This window comes from Drosophila albomicans, chromosome 2L, assembly GCF_009650485.2.
Source record: "Drosophila albomicans strain 15112-1751.03 chromosome 2L, ASM965048v2, whole genome shotgun sequence".
In the NCBI taxonomy this organism is placed as follows: domain Eukaryota; kingdom Metazoa; phylum Arthropoda; class Insecta; order Diptera; family Drosophilidae; genus Drosophila; species Drosophila albomicans.
In genome coordinates, this window is record NC_047628.2 from 28,745,471 (window position 1) to 28,767,283 (window position 21,813).

Genomic DNA, 21,813 nt, shown 5'->3' on the forward strand with positions numbered 1-21,813 from the left:
CGAAGGCAGCAGCAGAGAATTTAATTTCATTTAAGTTGACTCTTGGCTCTTGACTTTACTCGACTTGACTGCACTTTGGTTGGCTTGTTTATTTATGCTTGCCACAATGCAACGCGCAACTTTGCTGGCTTACACTTAAAGCCGGAAACTGCCCGGTGGCGACGTCCTCTCTGATGCCACTCAAAAGGCAAATGAAGTGTTAACGTCTGCCAGGAAAATTGCCAAAAGCGATTGGCAACTGTCGCATCCGGTATGTGAAAAATGACGGGCCACAAATTCCCTCCTCGAAATTTCTCGCAAAAATCGAACGAAAAGAATTCCCAGCGACATGGAATGTGACGTGGCGGATATCGATGCAACTCCGACACTCCGAAGATGCCCCTTGAGGCAGCCAAGAGGCGTGTCAATGTGTTCCGGTGTCGCATGTCTCCACTGTCATTTTAATTTCAATCTCTTACCCTCTCTTCTCTCTCTCTCTCTATCTCATTGTGTGCCACAGGTGGAATGAAATTCACGTGATGCGATTTGAATTATGCGACTCTGAGTGCAACAAGCAGCAATTTGTGTACTCCGCTTGCAACGACATCAGAGTGTAAAGTGCGGAGTCTGTGTGGAGTGTCAATGCCATAGCTATTGTTGCCACTGGGAACTGCGGGGGAAACGTGAGGTCGCATCAGCATCCGCATCCGCATCCGGCTTGATTGATGGATTGTGCAATTTAGCCGGCAATACAGCGACGATAATCCAAATAGCACTGAGAACTGAGCACATTCGTGACTTATGTGTGAGGAGTCTGTGAATGCAACAACATGTTGACGACACATCACCTGCATCATTTGCATCATCATCGCGGCAGCACGGCCATCGAATTGGACAAGATTACGAATTTGAACACGGTAAGTTAAGCAACTCAATTAAAGTTCATTACAGAATCATAGTTGGGAAAGGGAATCGTTAAAGTTAACAGCAATTCTCTTAAAACTGCCATCAAATTCTATAGAAAGAAATGATTATTTTCTTGCTCAACTATAATCCCTGAGGCAGCATTATATAAAGCTAGAAAAGACGCAATTTATCGTTGCAACTAATGAATTTGCAATCCTCTTAAGTTGGACTCCGAATGGCGAGTGGTTCAAAGGCTTAGCGAGAGATTGCTCAAGTTGATGGCGCCTTGAGGTATGCAACAGTAATTTGAAGCGGAAATGCTTTTGCAACTTTTACAGCTTGCAAACTGATTGCAATGGCCTTCAATTCAACTTGACAGTTGTCGCAAGTCCAAAAGTTGCAGTTGCATCCGACAAAAAAAGAGAGAGAAAATCGAGTGAGGAAAAAGAAAAAAAAAACAAGACCATTCTACCATGTGTGACAAATTCCGAGAGAAAGCGTAAAAGAGATTGATTAAACTGACATTTTGTTTTTGGCCAAAAGATTTCATTAATTCCCATTCAAAAGCGAGGCAAAAAATGGTGAATTTCCATTAAAGAGCGTAGCTGAAAATCCACTCGTGAAACTATTCATACGAATCCTTTGGGCTGGCCGGCTCTCTGTTGTGTGTCCAGTGTCAAATGGATAAAATTTAATATACACCATCATTTTTTAGTGAAGCTGGCTGGCTGGGCAGCTGTTGAAATAAATGGAAAACACAACGAAGAACGGAAGGGGGAGGGAGGGGAATCTGGGGGGTGGCGAAAATGGAAAGCGAAAAGCGTAAGGAAAATGTGAAACACGTTTATTGCCATTCATTATATTCTCGCGAGCTGTTGCGCAAAGTAATGAAGCACTTTTCGTCCGCTATCCTTTTACACCCCCTTCCTTCTTTCTCTCCTTCCACTTGACTCCTCTTTCAACATGTTTTTGCTTTTCAAAAACAACATCTACAACAAAAACAACAGCGTGTAGCAAGTTGCAAGTGGCAACTGGTGAATTGACTGAGATGAGCATCAACACAAAAAAAAAATAAAAACAGCGCTCAAGAAAAATTGCTGGCTGCCTTCAGCCAGAGTGGAAATAATAATTTTTAGTATGGCTATTGCAATTTTTCCCCAAAGGAAAGGCGGGAAAAGTGGGTGGCAAGTGCGTGCAAAAACTACAACCAATTTTCATTATATAGAAAGAAGCGCAAGTGCTCGCTGGAACAACAACCGCCGATACATCTTCATTACTTTTCTTCAAAATAATATATGGCATGTTTGTGTAAACATTTAACGCTCACTGTACTCAAGTGTATGAGTGTGTGTGTTTGTTGTGCGATACACACTAAAAACTTGCGCTTAACTTAAGCAGCCCAACATTTTTCTCTGGCCGGAAATGTTTGAAGGACAAATGAATTTGTATTACGCTTTGGGTTTTGTATGCGGGTCGCCGTCTGGACACATGTCCAAAAACGCACAACAGGAAGTTATGTAATGTGTCGCATCAGAGCATGCCTTAGCGAAAATACCCTTTAACTACAAGTACACATATCAAATTTCAAACTTCGTAACTTTAGTAGATTGCGAGTTATGCCGCTGAACCAGTTTCTGAACCGGTTCAGGACTTGTGAAATTGAGATAAATTACGAGAGGTTGGCTTACTTCTTTAAAAAGAGACTAAGCGACTAAATCTTCACACCAAATATTTTAGCAGAAAGCCTTGAACCAGTTCGTGAAATGGTTCACACTATCTAGTTAAAGCTCTGAAACAGTTTTTGAACCGGTTCACAGTAGAGAAATTGACCAAAATAGTAAAGTCAATAGATGAAATCCTTAAATGTTACATTGAACATTCGAATACACATCTAAATAAAGCTCTGAACCAATTTGTGAACCGGTTCACACCTGATGAAATGAGATAAATAGTGTACTTTTGCTTTTGTTATAGTATGCAAATTAAACAACCATATTGCACCTCAAATAGTTAAATTCATATCTCATATCTGAACCCTTTTATAAATTGGTTTACATTTGTATTCTTATTCAAATTACGGTTCACAGTCAGTCGCCATTCATATCGCAGGAAAATGCATTAAGTTGATTATTACCCAATACGATAAATTGTCATTGATTTCTGTCAGTGTCGAAATGTACCCGAAAAATTTATCTGTATCTGTATCTCATATCTGGCAGTGCTTATACCCCTTTTTATTGGCGAGGACAAAAGTAGTGAGCGTAGCGTAGCGCAAACAAAGGATCGTGTTCAAGGCACATGTCCAGGCAGGCAAACAAATAGATACTAATGACAATGACAAAGACTCAGAAATACACACACACACAGAGACAGGACTATAGAAGGGATATCGTTCTTGAACTGGGTCGTATCGCTTTCAACTGCAAGGTAAATGAGCTGCCCTCGTTGATTGTCAGTCAGCTTGATTGATAATGTAAACTGAGCACACACACAGAGACGAAGAGAAAGAGAAAGAGAGCCAAATGGACATGACTGCGTGAGCCCATCGTCGTTATCGTCTGCCATTGAGTGCGATATCTCAGCTCATTCCCCCGCCAGCTAGATGGAAATAAAAGCAGCCAACAAACACTAGCCACACTTCAGACAGACAGACAGACAATCAACCATCCTCTGCTCTGCTCTGCTTGCCTTAGTTGGCTGACGACGTAGACGATGAGGAGGAACAAGCATCTATCGATTACAGGCTTACGACTTTTTGCTATCATTTACGCAAAGCAGCCAAATGGATGCTGTAATCGTGGGTTAGATAAAACCAAGTGTCTGCTGCTGGCACGCCTTGAACACGAAAAGAGTGAAAAAAGTAAAGTAGATATAAAGGGGTTGCGTTGATCGATTAGCTTTCGCTGAAATCATATTGACACAACTTGAGTGAGAGTTCGAGGACATGTGATGTTTGCTTGACTTGAATGGTTTTAAATCGTTTTGTGGCAAACTTTGAAAGAAAATACAGATTAATGTTCATTAAATTTGTCAGACTTTAAGAGAGAAATCGTATATTAAGCACAGAGTTAACTTCCATTTGTTACACATTTTATATCGAACCACAGAAATCGAGCTGTATGTGATATATAATTGCCAATTGGCCTATACCCAACGTAATGACCTTCTACAATGGACTGCAAGCTGTGAGCTGAACTGTGAGCTGGACCAACATGTTGCCATTTTGCAATCATCGCATGAAACTCAGCTGTCCAACTGGGCAATGGGTATTGCTGTTGGGTATTGGGTATTGTGGATGTGGCTTTTGTTATTGCACTTACACTTGTTCGACACACACACAGACACACACAGAGACACACTCATACACTGTAAGTTGACCATTTGATATTGCCATTTGCCATTGGCAGCGTGTGTACAATTGCACTTTGTATGTTAGTGCTGCAGTTGCTGTTTCTCTTGCTTTTTGCCTGCAAAACTGTTGACTGCTTCGTTGACTGGCTGGGTCTGCATTATAAGCACCTCTAAGAACCTTTATCCGAAGCCGAAGGTCGCTTCTATAGACAGTTGGCTAGTCAGCTGGCTAGTTGGTCATTTCCTGGCTGTTCGATTGTAATTATGCCACAGTTGAACTACAGTTCTTGGCTAATGCGTTTTCACTTTGCTTTCACTCTGACAACTGAACAAAGTACGATTGTGTGTTTCTGTGTGTGATATCAACAGATGTGAAAAGCGCATTAGTAGCAACTTTTATCAGCTGCTTGACAGTCTCTCCGATGTCCTTCAAGTGCCGCCCATTGTTTATGTAGCAGCCTTGCACAACATTTGCCAACAGCTCACAGATTACAGTTGGACAGCGCCACGTGTTGCCGCCACTAAAAGCAGCAAGACACTCAGTGTTGAGTGCCTCAAGAAACGATTTCCACAAAATTTCAACAAGTGGATAAAGCTTGTCTTAAGTACAGAGATTATGGTGTAGAAAATGATAGTTAAATAAATTTCTATTCATTTAATTTAAAAGTTATGCCGCTGAATCAGTTTGTGAACCGGTTCACAATAGAGAAATTGAGAAATTGTGAGGACTTAATTCTTTTAAATTAATAGATTAGAAGACTAGACTTCCCATGACATATTTAAAGAGATTTCTTTGAACCTGACAGCTCACACTATCTAATTGAAGCTTGGAACCAGCTTGTGAACCGATTCACACTAGAGAAATTGACGAAAATAGTGAACAGAGTCGAAAACTGTGGACAAATTTTTATAAATTTATGCTCACGTAAGAAACATAATAATATATTATGTAGAACACATTATAATATTCAGAGTTTTATTGGAAAATATTTAATATTGCTTTCTCTATTTTTAAAACTATTTCCAGTAAATCTAACGCACAATAAATTAATTGTAAAAAAGACACAAAAGAGTGAAAAAATTGTTTAAAGCTTTCTCGCCTCTTAATGCGTAATTACTTTCTGCTTTTTTGCTTTGTGAATTCAAGTCGGAATTGTTTTTGAGAACGTTTTGCGTGTGCTGCATTGTGTCTGAGTAGAAAAACGTTGTCAGGCTCACTCACTCGCTATATATTTTGTAGGCGTCGCAGTTCGTTGTGTTTTGTAGTGTTCCTTTTGGCCCTAAGGGATAAAATAGGCGTGCAAGAAAGAAGCATTGTGAATGCAAGCCAGCAAGCAAGCAAGCAAAGCACTTGCCACAGCCAGCCGCCACAATCGCTCTTTGCTTTCGCCTCCCACACATTCACTTCATTACAAATGCAATGCAGTCTCCCTCTCTCTCTCTCTCTCGCTCTTCTTCTGTCGTCTCTCTCTTGTGTGTGTGTGTGTGTGTCTTCGTCTTGTAACGCGTTGTCCTTTGTATTGCAATTTTAATTTCCGCTTTCACTTTGTCTAGATTCAGTTTTTGTTCGTTCCCTCGTCGTTTTCCCCTTGTGCCTTTCGCCATGTATTTGCTGATTTGCACTTTAAGCAGAGTGAGTTTTCTTTTTGGCCACGCCACACGCATGCAGCTTTTCCATTTTCCCTTCCATTTTCTTATGGCTGCTGTGTTTGCATAGAAATCTCTAAAAAGAGGGACAAACGCCGGCAGCTGTTTTTCAATTTTCCGCCTCAACTGTTGCCCACAAATGCTCAAGAACTTGTCGATGTTTTTGTTGTTGTTGTTTGTTCCGTTGATGTTGCTCTAGATGTTGCACGAATAGAATAATAAAACATTGTGGCACATGAATATGCAAGCTTCTGCTTCTGTTTCTGCTGCAGCACGTAAATCTTTTTTCTTAGCTGCCGCTTCCATTAGCAGAAATATGCGTTGTGTACCAAAACTATTTGCGGCCACTGTACATCATGCTGCATGCTGAATTGGACAGCGAGCGCTTAGAGAATTGAATTTGCTGTGCTCAGTTTCTTTTTTTTTCGTTGGCCAGCTTTGTGCGAGCTTTATGGGCTGCAGCTAACTCGTTGGACCTCTAAATGAATGCTCGGTCTGGCAGTCAGGTAATTTTGGAAATGTGCTCGAGGCTTTACTTCATCTTCCTCTCACGTTCACTCTTCCCCTTCCTCCCTCCCTCTCTGTCTGTCGCTCTGTTTTGCTGTCCAGCTTGTCTTTTGGCTTAGCGCTGTGCTCTTTTAGTGGCTCTGAGCTGTGGCTCTGTGCAGTCCCTTTTTATGCGAGTTACTCGCATTCTCGCTGCCGTTTACATTGGGGATTTGCATGTGTGTTGCATGCTTCCGTGTTTGTGCGTGTCTCTGTCTCTGTGTCACTGTGTGTGTGTGTTGTGTGTGTGTATGTGTCCTTGCCTCTGCTGAGATTTAAGCTACATATAAAATTTATGCGTATGTGGCCTTTATGTGTGTGTGTGTCTTTCTGGGTTAGTCCCTGCTTTGTTTTAATACCCTGCACTCATAAAAAAATGTCAAACAGCAAGCTGACCGACTGCTTAGAAAGGATAACCATCAATGATACGAATTGCTGTAGAGCAATAAAGGAATATTCGGTATATTTTACATTTAGTATTATATCAATATACCAAATATTGCCAACAGTATGTTTTAATATGTTGGTGGTACATGAATTTGGTATATAACGGTATGTTTTAATATGTTGGTGGTATATGAATTTGGTATATTTAGTACTTTTGCGGTACATTAATTTGATATATTTTAAGTATAATACCGCACTGCTTCCCTTCTTTCTAGCTTGTTATAATAGTTATAATAAACCTTGAAGAAGTAACTTTCATTTTCAATTTAAATTTTCTAATTCAAATATTTGACTAATTTTCCAACTAAACAATTAAGTTGAAAGGTTTAAATTAATAATTGATTTTTATACATTTACAAGATAAGAATGCATTGAAGTGACAAGATCTAAGAAATATCAAGTGGAAATGCAATTTATTTATATATTGCATTGGATATATCATTCATTTCCAATTTATATTTCTTAGAACTTGATTGTTTAAAGAAAGAAATAGAATGTGAAATCTGTGTATTACATTTTTTGGGCTGACTTTTTTTAGTTCTGCTCAACATTTAGTAGAACTCCAGCTTTATATTTGCATTTCTATACATTTATAATAAGCAATCCTAACACCTCATTCAACATTCCCTTTTACAGAGTATCTCCCCTGGCGACCCTCATCCTCTTCTTGGTGCCTGCAGCTTTTCGACTTGTTCATATGTGGCATTAGTTGGTAGCTCTGAAAATACTTCAATAAGGCAGCTTTTGGCAATTAGAGCTCGGGCTTTGCCAAATGTCAACATTGAAGGGTAACGCCCAAAAAGCGAACCAATAAAATGTTGCACAGCAGCAGCAGCAACAGCAACAGCAGTTTCGCAACACACAGTCTCTACCTCATGGCAGCAGCTGATGCCCTCAGTAGACGGCAAAACTTTGCCATTGATTGACTACAAAGCAATGGCGTTGCCACGCCCCCAACAGCCACCTCCCCTTCGCTTCGTCGTTTCATGTTTTATCTAGTCGGCAAAAGTTTTTGGGCCTAGAACATTTCGCTCTAGAAGTTGGTACTTTTAATAAGCAATTTGCTTAAGTGCCGCTGCCTGTGCAGCCTTCTCTCTCTCTTTCTCTTTTACTTCGTTGTTGCCATCCTTGTCGGTCTATTGTCAATATGACTAATCATGCATATATTTCATACCAAAATCCCCTCTCTCTGTTGCCGCCGCACACACACACAACCGCACAGCTGTCAGCTTAAATTGAGTCAAGCCACAAAATTCACTTTGCATTCGCCAACGGCGGTCGCGTCAGCCGTTGGAGGATTATTAAAATTACGCATACGCCGCGTTTTAAATGAAGTGCACAAGGGGACGAGTCAGCGAGCGACTCAGTCATAAATATTTAAAAGCTGCTTCGTTGCCGGTTGCTGGTACTCGTCAGTGGGCGTGTCCCACCTCGATTTATATGTGGGATATATATTTGCGAAATTAATCTCTTGTTTGGCTAAAAATACTCGCAACAACAAAATGAATTGCTGCAGGGAAACAGGCCAAAAGTAAACACAAATGTAATACGAAAATTGTTGTCTATTTTCGTATCGCTTATGATGAAATGCTCTTCTCGCTTTAAGCATTTGATTAATATGTCGTCGGGGAGATGGCAAAATGTATTTATAATCACACAAGAATTACAGAATTACAATGTTACATTGCAATAGATTAGCCAAGGGAGCCAGAGACTTTGATCTCTCAAGTTTAGTTCGTCGAATTGAACTGTGATATCGAACAACAAAAGTCGTTATTCTCATTCACATTGTGATGAATTATTGCCCACGATGTCTTGTCAATTATTAATATTGACTTCCAGTTCTAATTTAAATACTCTTCCTTCTTCTTTGTTATATCCGCTACCAATAGAGTAGAAGGATATTATAACTTTGTGACTTTAGAAGTAGGTTAGTTGCTTTGACGAACAATCTGGTATATTTTGCATTCTATTGTATATTGTAAATGAGGAACTATATCAATATACGAAATATAGCTTTTGGTATATTAATTTGGTATATTTTAAAATTAATACCGCACTGAGATATATTGTAAATGTAGTACTATATCAATATACCAAATTGCATTTGGTATATTTTTAGTATTTTTACGATATATTAGATATATTTTAAAAGTATCATTACACTGTGGTATAAAGTGAATGTATATCAATATACCAGATATAACCTTCAGTTATTTTTAGTATATTTTTGGTATATTAATTTAATTTTAAAATTAACACTACACTGTGGTATATTGTGAATGCACTACTATATCAATATACCAAATGTAACCTTTGGCATATTTTTAGTATTTTTACGGTATATCAATTTGGTATATTTTTAAAATTAACACCACACTGTGTTATATTGTAAATTCAGTACTATATAAATATATCAAATGTGGCCTTTGGCATGCTTTAGTATTTTTGTGGTATATTAATTTAGTATATTTTCAAATTAATATCGCACTTTCTTGCTTTCGTTAAAAATGAATAGCGAATATTTCACAGTCGAGCGCACTCAACTGTAGCTTTGTTATTTGTCAATTATTAATGTTGACTTCCACTTCGAGTTTAAATACTCTTCCTTCCTTCTTCCTTCTGCCTTGTTTTTGTTTGTTTGCTGCATAAACCAAATGAAGCTTTATCCTTTCGTTTTTACGACTTTGCATTGTTGGCCACTTTTATTTTTATGAGTCCGATTTGGCCACAGGCAGAGAAAATTAGGCTCGATTGCTCGATTCATTTGCTGCCGCCGCCCCAAAGCTGGCCAAATGAGCCGTAAAAAGGCAGCAACAGCAACAACAACAACGAGAACGAGAACGAACTCGAACATAGAAAATAGGCTAGAAACGTGAATGTTGTTGAGCCTGTGGCCCTTTTTTGTGTGCTTGGAGCTGAGATACAACTCGCACATGGACTCGTTGTGCATAAATTAAAATGTATAATGTGTAATTTGTATGGGGCAATAGAGTGCTTGGCATAAATTAAGTATGAATTTCAGCATTAAAATTGTCTATTCGATGGCGATGGCGATGTTGATGCGCATAAATTAAGCAAACTTGAGATAAAAGCTGAACACTGAACATATTTTCCCTTGCACTTTACACTTGCAGCTCATCGTGGAGATCAACAGCCATGTGGCGCTCTTTCGCGATATGCTGATACACGTTGGCCAGGCCAAGGACTGTCCGGAGCTGCGCGAGAAGATTCGCAAATTGCGACGCACCTGCGTGGAGGCATTCAAGCATACGGCCCAGATACTCATGCCACAGGTCAAGAGGTAAGAGCGTCAAAGCGAAAGGCAAAAAAAAAAATGGGAAAACGGAAATGCCAGCCCATTTCAATCCATTTGTGAAACCCAAACTCATTCCCCCTTTAAACAGAATGAGAGAGATACTAGAGTAACACGCATCGCATTAACATAAACATAAACATCAACATGTGTGTGACATTTTACGGCTTAAATACCCTCGATTCATAATTGTAGATAAAAAGGGAATAATGGACGGAGTAAAATTTAAATTTTCAAATTTCGAAACTGTGAAGAAAATAATAAATGTGTACGTATTGAAAAGGAAAGCAAAAGAATGGGATTACTAAACATTTTAAATAGAAATAGAAAACACATTATGAATAGACTTTTCAATCTGATTAAGCATAATGCGAGCTATGAACTTTAAAATAGCAGTGTTTACTACCTACACGTTTTAAATTGGAAAGTACTCTTTTAAACGCAGCACTGCTATTTCAATGTTCGCAGCTGCCCAACGATTTAAGTACAAACTTGTTAGATGCAATTTGAAATTATTTTACATTTAGTGTATTCAGTTCTTAGTTTCCTTCATTGATTTGCAATTCATGTTTAACTGATTAATCTCTCTCTTAGCCTTCTCTTTAACATCAATAATGATAACCACAAGTTAGCAACTCATTATTCTGCAAGTTTCCATACAAGCATATCTTCAGGTCGTGCATTAATTTCTGGCAAACAGAAAATGCTTTTAAAGTCATACATTTTATGGAAATGTATGCAAATTTAATTGCAGTCAAATTTACAAGAGGGACAACCCACAGCAAAGGTACGAGAGCGAGTGCGGGTAAAAAAGGATAACATAAATAACAATTTGTCGTTGCTGTATTCCCGCTCTCTCTCTCATTCTCATTCTCTTTCTCTCAGACTCCAACTCGAATTGGAGGGTTCTTCTGCTACTCACGTTGTAGCTGGTTTTGTGAAATGAGTTAGTGCTGGTTTTGGAATTCAATTTCAAATGCTGCATAATTTAGCAGCATGTGTTTTGACTGGCTTGGGTGAAGGATGCTGTTTCGGTTACAGTTTGCAGCTTTCGAATTCGGGTTTTTTGGCTTCAGCTTGGGCTTGGGTTTGGCTTTTTTGACAGTTGCCCGGGGCCAGGAACACAAGAGTGAAAAGTTAATAACATTTTGTTTACAACAAGCTGCGGGCACAACAAAACACATGCAATTTCCTTCAATTTAACTTATGGAGTAGTTTTTTGTTTTCACTGAGCTGACGTGGGAAATGCGAAAGCTGCGCGAGAAAGTTTGCAAATCAATAATACATAATATAATCTGCATAATTAGACTAAATTTTAATTTGCAAAGCTGCAATGTTTGTACTTAAATCAATGGGGATTTATGTGTGTGGAATTATCCAAGATGAAAGCAGTGTCCCAGCTGCAAGAAGTGAAAACTTTTTGCCAAACTCAAAGCCAAAGCTGTCTGTCTTCCAGTTTGACTCGCCGTCTGATAAGCGACTTCAAGTTATTGATTTATACTCTGTTGTTGAAGCATAAAATGTTGCAAAATGAATCCCCATGTGGCTGTCACACATGCGCCATTAGCACACGCCATCGACTCTGACACACTCAACAAGAAAAAAAAAAAAAACACTGACGACGCCTTCGACACCAACAAAAACAAGAAAAGAAGGAGAGAAAAAACACAACTTTTTAACAAACAACTTGAGCGAAATTTGATATACAATAAAGCATTTTTATATCCTCAGCCTCCATGAGGAAAATGCTTCAAAGGGTATGACATTTTTGTGATACTATTTGTAACAAAAAGAAAAGAACTTAAAGCGCTGCTTTTTATTAACTTTTAACTTTTAAATACTCATTTCTTATTAAAGCAATTTGTATACTTTAAAATACTATTTTGCAACAGAAAGTTGAAATTAAAGGGCTATCTTTACATTCATTATGAATGCTCATTTTTTTTAAAAGTAATCTGTAACAGAAAAAACAGAGCTAAAAGTTCTCTAAAGGCAAGCTGTAAGTTTTGAGATACTATTTGAAACAGAATGTTGAGATTAAAGTGCTGTGTTCTCTTAAATGTCGAATGCTGCTTCTTTATTAAAGCACTTTATATATTTTAAGTGGAAAGAAAAAAGTTTAGAGCGATATCTTTAGCTAACTTTTAAATTCGCATTCTATATAAAAGGAATTTGTATAAATTCATATACAATTTGTATCTACATTCTTAGATACTTTCCGTAACAGAAAGTTGAGATTAAAGCTGTATTTTATGTTAAATTTAGAATACTTTTTATCTTCATAAAAACAATCAAACAATCTTTTTACTTTTCCTTTAAATTTCTTCAATTTTCAGCCTTAAAATTGTTCTTGAATTAGTCTCAGAGCCAAGTAGAGCGTATCTGGCAGTCAAGTGCTTTTCAAATCAATGTCTTTAGCTGTATTTATTTGTAATTTCAGTCACAAAAGCAATAGAACATGCTGACAATTGTGAGAGAGATAGAGACAGCTAGCACTAAAGAGTGAGAGAGAGAGAGGGAAAGAAGAGTGAGTGTCTTGGCGCATGTTTTGAGGAAGAGCACGCTCTGTGTGGCATATGACAATGTGATTTATTATCGAGCAGACGCTTTAAATGTCATTCCAGCACATCAGAAATGTCAATCCGCATATAACGAGATGAACATTCGCATCAGCATTTATTTGTTTACGTTGCTGTTGTTCTTGTTGCATGCAAAAGAACTGACAATAAAAAATCAACTTTCGGCAGTTAAAATTGATGATTGGCTCTGCTCTGGCAGCGAGCCAAGGAGAGTAACGAGTAGAGAGCGAGCAACTGTTAAACTGACACAAGAGATTTCAATTAATTTTTTGGCACAAATGAGCCAAAAGACTCAAGCGACAGCGGGGAGCAGAGGCAAACGACAGCTGCTTATCGAGTTATTCAGTGTGGCCCACGGGGCGTATGAGTGACGGCATTAAATTAGCAGCCTGGATCAAAGCGCCAGGCCAGAAAGTTAAATTGAAAGTAAAAGTTCAATAAAGCGAAAGTGCAAAAAAAAAGAAAGACAGAGACGAAGCGATAGACAGAGAGAGAGAATGTGTGTTGGCAAAACTTTGAGCACAACTTGACAATGACACAGACGAAACTTTCTGACAGTGTTGCGTCGTTGTTTTTATGTTTTGTAAACACATGCCACGCCATGTGAGCCAGTCAAAGTCACAAAAACAAACGACAACAAAAATGAAAACGAAAACGAAAATGAAAGAAAACACATAAGAAATATAAGTAACTAGAGCATTCTGTGGCAGCACAATGAGGAAGCTGTCATACTCTTATGACGAACAGAAAAACACTTTAAGCACTCGAGTTGAATTTTAGTTGAAGATAATGAAAACGAGAAATTCAAGTTTGAAACTAATGAATTCATGTTGTCAAGTGCATATGCAGAAATACTTTGAGATAATTTTAATTCAACATAAATCCAAATTCATTAATCCTTAATGAAAACTTTTCTAATGAATATAAGTATACTAAAGTCGAAAATTCTATATCGACATATTACAAATGCAATCAAATGACTTTCAAAAATTCTAATTCCAAATTTCTGTTAGATTCGATTATCAGAAAATTATGTTCTACAAGTTTCTACTGCACTTCAATGGCTGTTGATTCAGGTGTTGAACTAAAACTTTAATTAATGCACTGCTGAGTTTCCATTTCCTCGAACACGACAATAAATTACCAATTGTTCACTAGTTAGTTTAAGCTTTGCACACTACATCTTCCAGTTCTCGCTGGCAGCCAAACAAAGTTGCGCAGCCAGCGGACTCGCTGTGCGCTGAAAAGTATGCAGCAAGTTTGCTTTCACCTCCACTCAGGCTGCACACACTTGGTAGTTACCTTGACGCAGAAGATATGGCAACGATTCCAGCTAACTTCTTCCGCAATTCCCCCTTCCACCTTACATCGAGGGGGGAGAGGGGGAAAGCACTTTGTCCAACTGCCTTAAGTGACTGATAGTTGTTTGCATGTTTGTTTGCTGGGCCGTAAGAGAAACATACGAGCGAATGAGAGAGAGATCGAGGGAGGCGTTCAACGAGGCGTATACGTGTTCCAGTTGCTGTTCTACTTGTTGTCGAGCGTTCAGCGCTCATTTCACATGTTGTATTTGTCTGGCTCGCTGTTGTTATGTTCTGTTCAGTTCTGTTCTGCATTGTCTGTTTGTCTTGCAGTTATGTGTAGCTCGAGTTGTTGCTAAATTACTGTCGTTGACTGTCTCTCTGTCTCAGTCTCAGCCTCTGTCTTTGTTTTATCTGCGCATAATGTGCGTCTCTGTGTGTGTAAGTGTGTGTGTGTTGCCTCTGGCATCTGTTTTGACAGCAAGTTAGTCATCAGTATGCCTCGAAGCAAACAGCAGCAGTTGTGTTTGCCTCGAACGCATTTCCTACACAAATAATGTCAGAGCATCAGCCGTCATATTGCTCGAGCTTCCTTCTTATCCTTGACAACTGCAAACTGCAGTGCAAACAGCGAAGCAACACAAAAGTCAATCATGTGTTGACTTTATCGATGCCAAAAACACGTTTCACGTCTGTTTGCACTTGCCCTGTAAATAATACTATTCCTCAACTTATTATACCTGGTACGCACAGAGTAGAAGGGTATAACAACTTTGTGCTAGACAATCTAGTATATTTTGCACTCCATGGTATATTCTGTAGTACTACACCAATATACCAAATATATTATTTGGTATATTTTTAGTAGTTCTGGGTTATATTCATTTGGTATATTTTAAAATATCATTTCGGTATTTTTACCAATATACTAAACATAGCACTCGGCACATTTTTGGTATTTTTGAGGCATATTAATTCGGTATATTTTAAAATATAAATTCGGTATTTTTACCAATATATCAAATAAAACATTTGGTATATTTTTAGTATTTTTGTAGTATATTAATTTGGTATATTTTAAATTATTAATTTGGCAGTTTTATCAATATACCAAAAAATATGGCTTTGATATTTTTTGTATTTTTGCGGTATATAAATTTTAGTATATTTTAAAATTAATACCGCACAGTTTGCCTTACATTAAAAATGGATAGCGGGTAGCTAACAGTCGATCACACTCAACCATACCTTTCTTACTTATTTTCTTTTGAATTATAATATTCAAAATTATTGGTATCGCTTTGTTCGATACTTGATACGTTGGAATCTTGAGGTGGCCATTAGTGGGTGAGGTCGTCACGTAGTCTAGGATACTCTACACTTTTATGACAGCCATAAAACAACAGCATCAGAAGTTTGGGCTGGAGTTTTACAGCCGAACCCCATCGCAGCTGCAGTTAATAACTTCGATTTGTCAGATGAGAGACATCATCGCATTGAGACATCGACACCAACATCGCACGTTAAACACAGTTTATGAATCTGTTTTTTTTTTTCTTTTTCTATGTGTTCTGTTCTTTATTCCCTTCTTGGTGGTTTTACCTTCCTCTCTGCGGTTCTCCTTATCCACTCAACGCATAATTGTGCAATTTTCGTTGGAATTTTCGTTTACGTTTTTGCCATTTTCTTTGGCGTTTTTGGGGCAAACCCAAAAGACGAACGAAAAAATGTAGGAAAATCCCATTTGAGTTTGGGCGCTAGACCAGCCAGAGTACAATAAAAAATATTTCACTGTTATTTGCAATAAATGAAAGTAACGTCCAAACTGTAATCAACAGCAGCTGCTGACAATGCTTCTCCACACTCTCTCCTCAACTTCTTCTACTTCTATTTGCCCTTTTGCCATTTCACTCTACGAGAGAGCAGAGATGGTCTTTGGCCATTTTCGGGTCTCGCTTACAACTGATGCTTTGCAGATTTAGCTCGTTTATATACCCTGCCCATAAAGGGTATAATAATGCGAGCTACAAAGCCATTAAAAAGTTTATCCCTTATCAGAAAGTAAACTACATATTGTATATAGATAAGTGCATTAAAGAGAAGCGAATACAAATAAAGTTGGAGTAGAAAACCATCACAGATAGAGTATTTACTATTCGATGCTTTGTCATATGCTTGCTTGGCTTTTTTGAAAACTTATTATTGCGATTTTGTAGCTGTTGGTGAAAATGACCCGCATCAATGTGCACAGCAATGAGTCGAGTAGATAGAATAGAGAGCAGGAGTGAGAGCAGGAGACAAGGACAAGAAGAAGCATTAAAAAATTATGCGTGTTGTGCTTCCGGAAAGGAAACGACTTGCAGCTTGAGAATAAATAAATTGCTGTGCATTAATTTAATCATATTTTAAGCACATTAAATAGCTTCAAATTATGGCTTTTATTAGTGTGTGGCGCAATAATATGCAGCAACTAAAATACTGAGCTTTATGGTCAGTTTACAAACTCTGAGGGTCACTCTACTCCATAAAGCATACGTTGGCTTTATTAATTAAGGATTACTTGACAAACTTCTGGCGATTGTCTTTCAAGAGATTGATTAGTTAGCTAGAGCAACAGCAGCAGCAGCTTTCTACCTGCCGTTCAGCAAAATAATTAACTTGGCACGCAATTTATTAAATGTAGATACTCCTCCCCATTCACATAATTATGCTGCTTCCATGTGTCACATGTGGCAAACATATGAAGGTTAGACAAGAACAATTTTGCTATGATCCTAGACTCTGCCTTGAATCAACTTTCGCTTGAGCAACGAACCCAAATCCAAATCGCTTTAAGTAGCTACAGACACACACACACATTCTCAGAGATGAACACGGACACCTAAGGCAAGATTAATTTGCAATTTATTTGCTTTAATGGTAAAAATGAGGCGTAGACTTTTGGGGCAGGGGCAACAAATGAGGTCTGAAGCTTAGACACGGCAACACTTACCATATTCAACGTGGTTGCAAGAGAGGCGTGGCACCGCCCCTTCGGGTAATTTGGCTGGCGAATATATTTCTCATTCTCAGTAGGCATAATAAGGAGCTGCAAATAGTAAGAAGATAAAGTACGAATTAATGACAAGTTTCCAAGTCTTGTTGGCAGATTTCTCTACGATTCCGAGACTCGAATGCGAATGTTAGAGAAAAAGCAAAAGCAATTTTACAAATTGAATTTATATTCTCATGCTAGCTGTAAATACATTTATGGCAATTTATATGCTATAAATTCATGTCTGATGGCCAAGAGCTTGCTCCGATTCATAATTGCTGCTGCTGCTCTCTCTCACTCTGTCTGACTCTCTCTCTCTCTCTCCCTCTCGCTCTCTGCGTGTCACAGTTCGCAAAATTAATGCTGTGAATTCCAACTAAGCGCCAATTTACACAGCAGCTGTAAATTCTCAACATTTCTTGAATTATGAGCATTTGAGCAGAAATTTCACCAGGAATATTCAGAGACTGAGGCTGATGCTGCGATTTAATTGCGTTTTGAGTAGCAAATAAAACGATTTGTAACGATTATTTTCATGAAATTAAAATGAATATACTACGTGGAACGTGAACGAGGTTTTAAGCCCATTTCAAATGCACATAATCAAGGATTTTAGTGTGCTTTAAATGAAATTCAATTTGAAATTAAGCAGAGCACAATTTTAATATGATTGACTTGACTCGGAATTGAATAACATATTTTATGGGATTTTACAAATTAAAGCCAACTTTAATAGAATTTCCAATTTCTATTGTAATAAACAAATATTTCTGTGAAATAGACCCGCATGTTTATTTTCATATTCTGGCAGATTATAGAAATCGACATCTAGGCAAATAAGAGCTACACTTAAATCAATTGCCTTGTTTGTTTGTGTGCCAGCATAATATTTCGGATTTAGCTATCGACAATAGCCTTAAAACTTGCTTCAATGAATTGGTCTTGTCGACACACAAGACCCAAAAAAAAGTCAGAAAGTGGCAGTCAAATTTGCTTGACTATCAGATACCCGCTACACATTTTCAATAAAAGCAAAACACTTTAGTATTATTCTAAAAATATACCAAATTAATATACCGAGCAAATACTAAAAATATACCAAAGGCTTAAATTAATAAATTACAGAATTATTCTTAAAATATACCAAGTGAATATACGAAAAGTACTACAAATATACCAAAGACACAAAGTGGACAATTTTAGTATTATACTTAAAATATACCAAATGAATATATAAAAATACTGTAAATATGCCAAAGGCTAAAAGTAAAACATTTCAGTATTAATCTAAAAATATAGCAAATTAATATACCGATAATATACTGCAAATTTACCAAAGACTAAAATTAATAAATTAATGTATTATTCTTAAAATGAACCAAGTGGATATACTAAAAATACCAAAAATATACAAAAGATCCAAATCAGACAATTTTAGTATTATTCTTAAAATATACCAAATGAATATACAAAAATACTGCAAATATGCCAAAGGCTAAAAGTAAAACATTTCAGTATTAATCTTAAAATATATTAAATGAATATACCAAATAATACTTCAAATATACCAAATGCTATACTTGGTATAAAAAAATAAATAAATTCAAAATATACAACAGAGTACAATATACCAGATTATCATATATGGTATACTTATATACTATTACATTCAATATTTACAATAGTGATACCAGATTGCCAACTAAAGCGGATGAAAATATGAAAAGACAGACGGACATGACTATATCGCCTCAGCTGTTCTAATCAAGAATATATTCACTTTATGGGATGGGATATGTACATATCTTTCTGCCTGTCACAAAGTTATTATACCCTTTTAACTTATGTGTAACGGGTATAAAAAGAACAAACCAAAAACGAATGTCATAAAATTCATATAAATTTCATTTCTCAATATCCGCATGCAATTCGGTGTGCCACAAAAAAGGAGGAAGAGAAAGAGAGAGAGAGAGAAAAGTTTACGAATTCACCTTTGCCTTTGGATTTATTTTCATTTCAGTGCCATGGCCGATGGCATTCTCACGGACAATCCGCACTTGGTGCTGCTCTTCTACATGGCCCAGTTGTTTCTCCGGGAGCTTGTGAAAAGTTATCGCCTCATCCAAGTGGTGCCAATGGATATGTCTGGCTATTACGGTAAGTGCTGCCTATGTGTGTGTGTGTGTGAATGTTTGTTCAAGTGCAGGGCAACATCATCAGTGCAAATGCTTAGCCATTGTTTGCATTCCGCTCGACTGCATCAGACCTTTGATTGCCTTGACTCCCCCCAAAATCAACCCAACTCTGACTGATTGCGATGCGATGCGTTGTTGCCTGTTTCGCATACCAAATGCAGTTCAAAAATGTCAAAACGTCAATTGCTGACCATTAATTTTTTAATTACCACTCAGCCTCCCCCTAACCACATCCGTTGCTGTCAACAGGCCAAGCGAAATGCAAATATTTACAATGCTTCAAGCCAGAGAATGGAAGAGGAAAGTTGCCGCAGTGGTTTTTATTGCCGCATACAATTTATGTTACCCAAATGCATTTGCATGGCACCCAAAAATGAAAATGCCATAAAAACTGCAGAGAAAAGCGGCCCAACAACTGAAATTGGCTTTCGAGCTGGGGAAACTTGCAATAAAAGTAGCTTTAAAATGTGCAGCGTAGGCGAAAAAAGGTTGCCCTCAAAATACATAAATCAAAAATCGCAACTCTGGCAAATATTTTGTGTATATATTGTATTTATTTGCATTGCGCATACGACACGTTGCAGCGATCAAATAAATTGCTGGCCGTCGATGCATAAAACTCGTCAGTGTTTTTATTAGATGTTGCAGCGAGCAATTATTGTTGTTGCAATTGTTGTTGCTGCCACAACAATGATTGATGATGATCCCCGAAATGTATGTTCGAAGTTTCGGGCAAATTTTCATGATTTCTCCTGATAGCATTTGGCATGTCAGGAAGTGAATCAACATTTTTCATCATATATCATTTGCAAAGTCAGACTAATTTACATGAAATGACTTTAGTTTGGAATTACACAAATGTAAAAATTTATGGAAAATTTAGCATACAAAAACATGAATTTATATTCTATGCAAAAAAAAAAAGTGAATTGTAGAATTTAACATATGATTTATGTGTTTTGATTTTAACTGCATTAATACAAGTACATGATAAATGGAATATTGAAATCTAACAAATGATTTATGTTCTTCGATTAAAGCTTCATTAATTTAGAAATAAAAAAAAGTTAAAAAGCTACAGTCGAATGTGCTTGACTGTGATATAATCGCTACTGATTTGTAATAAAAGCAAAAAAATGGGGTATTATTCTAAAAATATACTAAATTAATAAACCAAAAAATAATAAATAGTATATAAGTAAGGTATGATATATACAAAAAACAAAACAGTGCAATAAAGTAATACTATTATAGACTCAAATTCAAATCTAAATTTCTCACATAATAGCAAGTTCAACCTTAGATTCAATAATTTCTATTAAGCTTTAAATTTGAGTAAAATAATCTATAAACTAATATTTCAAATTTAAATTTAGAGCTAAATGTCTTACTTCAAAGCAAGTTTAACTTTAGCTTCAATCATTTCGGTTCCTCTTTAAGCAAGTGTCATTCCCACATCGTCATTTTAAAGCCAATTCCCGAAATAATACAAAAAGCAAACGTTTTGCGAGCTTAATTTAACAGCAAATTCTGTGTTTCTGTCTGTTTTGTCAGTTTTGTTGTTGGGTTATTCAGCTAGTCAGTTAGTCAGGCAAACATCAAAGCGCGTTGCAAAACAAAATGTTGTGTATTTGCGACACAACAACACACCAAAAAATAAAAAAACAGAAAAAAACACAAAAGCTAATGAAGCAAAAAGGAGAGAGAAGCGAGGAAAAAAGAGCAGGAAAATTGTTGGCATTAAAATGAGTCAAATAAATACAAATAATCGCGCACTCGTTGTTTATATTTATATTTATTTATGCGAATGTTTGTCGCGGCTGCTCTTTGGAATATTATGAATTTATTTATGCAGCAGCCAAAGAGGAGTTCAGTTTTTGTTGACCTCTCTAATTTTATGACCAATTGCAATTGCAGTTGAAGCTGTTCTTGAAATTTATATTTATGCCTTTCCCAACTACTTATTATTGCAGAGAATCGTGCGGGGCCGTCGAATTTGGGCAATGTTATAAGCCAGATATTGCTGTGCAAGCAAATAACGCCGGACTTCAATGAGGAGGAATTATGCAGCATAACAAAGGACTCGCAGGATATTGCCATGCTGTTATCGGAGATGCAGGAGTACATGCCACAGCATGAGGCATATTTGGGTGAGTTCATGCGCACTCGTTGCACTCACACACACACATTCAAATTCAGAGTCGCATTTGCATGCACTCTGGTATTTAGCCAAGGTCCAGCCTCAGTCGCTCAGCCGAGTGCAAACACACAAAAATGGTGCAAAAAGCATACAAAAGCGTTGCCCCAGAAAAAACAAGAAAGAAAGTTACAGTCGAGTGTACTCGACTGTGAGATACCCGCTACCCATTTTGAATAAAAGCAATATATTATGCGGTATTATTCTCAAAATATACCAAATATACTGCAAAAATACTAAAAATATATTTTGGGGTGTTATTATTAAAATATACCAAATATACTAAAAATATACCAAATTGTATATTTGGTATAT

General features: G+C 37.2%; 1 protein-coding gene across 1 annotated transcript in view; it reads left to right on the forward strand.

Moving 5' to 3' along the window:
- LOC117565524 (uncharacterized) overlaps positions 1 to 21,813 on the forward strand; it is a 34,750-nt gene that overhangs the window by 10,339 nt on the left and 2,598 nt on the right. The window contains exons 2-5 of the mRNA XM_034244662.2: positions 500 to 896; positions 10,014 to 10,180; positions 19,127 to 19,263; positions 21,275 to 21,451. Coding sequence (XP_034100553.1) covers positions 810 to 896; positions 10,014 to 10,180; positions 19,127 to 19,263; positions 21,275 to 21,451 — 568 coding nt within the window. The 5' untranslated portion in view covers positions 500 to 809. The remainder of the gene's footprint in view (positions 1 to 499; positions 897 to 10,013; positions 10,181 to 19,126; positions 19,264 to 21,274; positions 21,452 to 21,813) is intronic.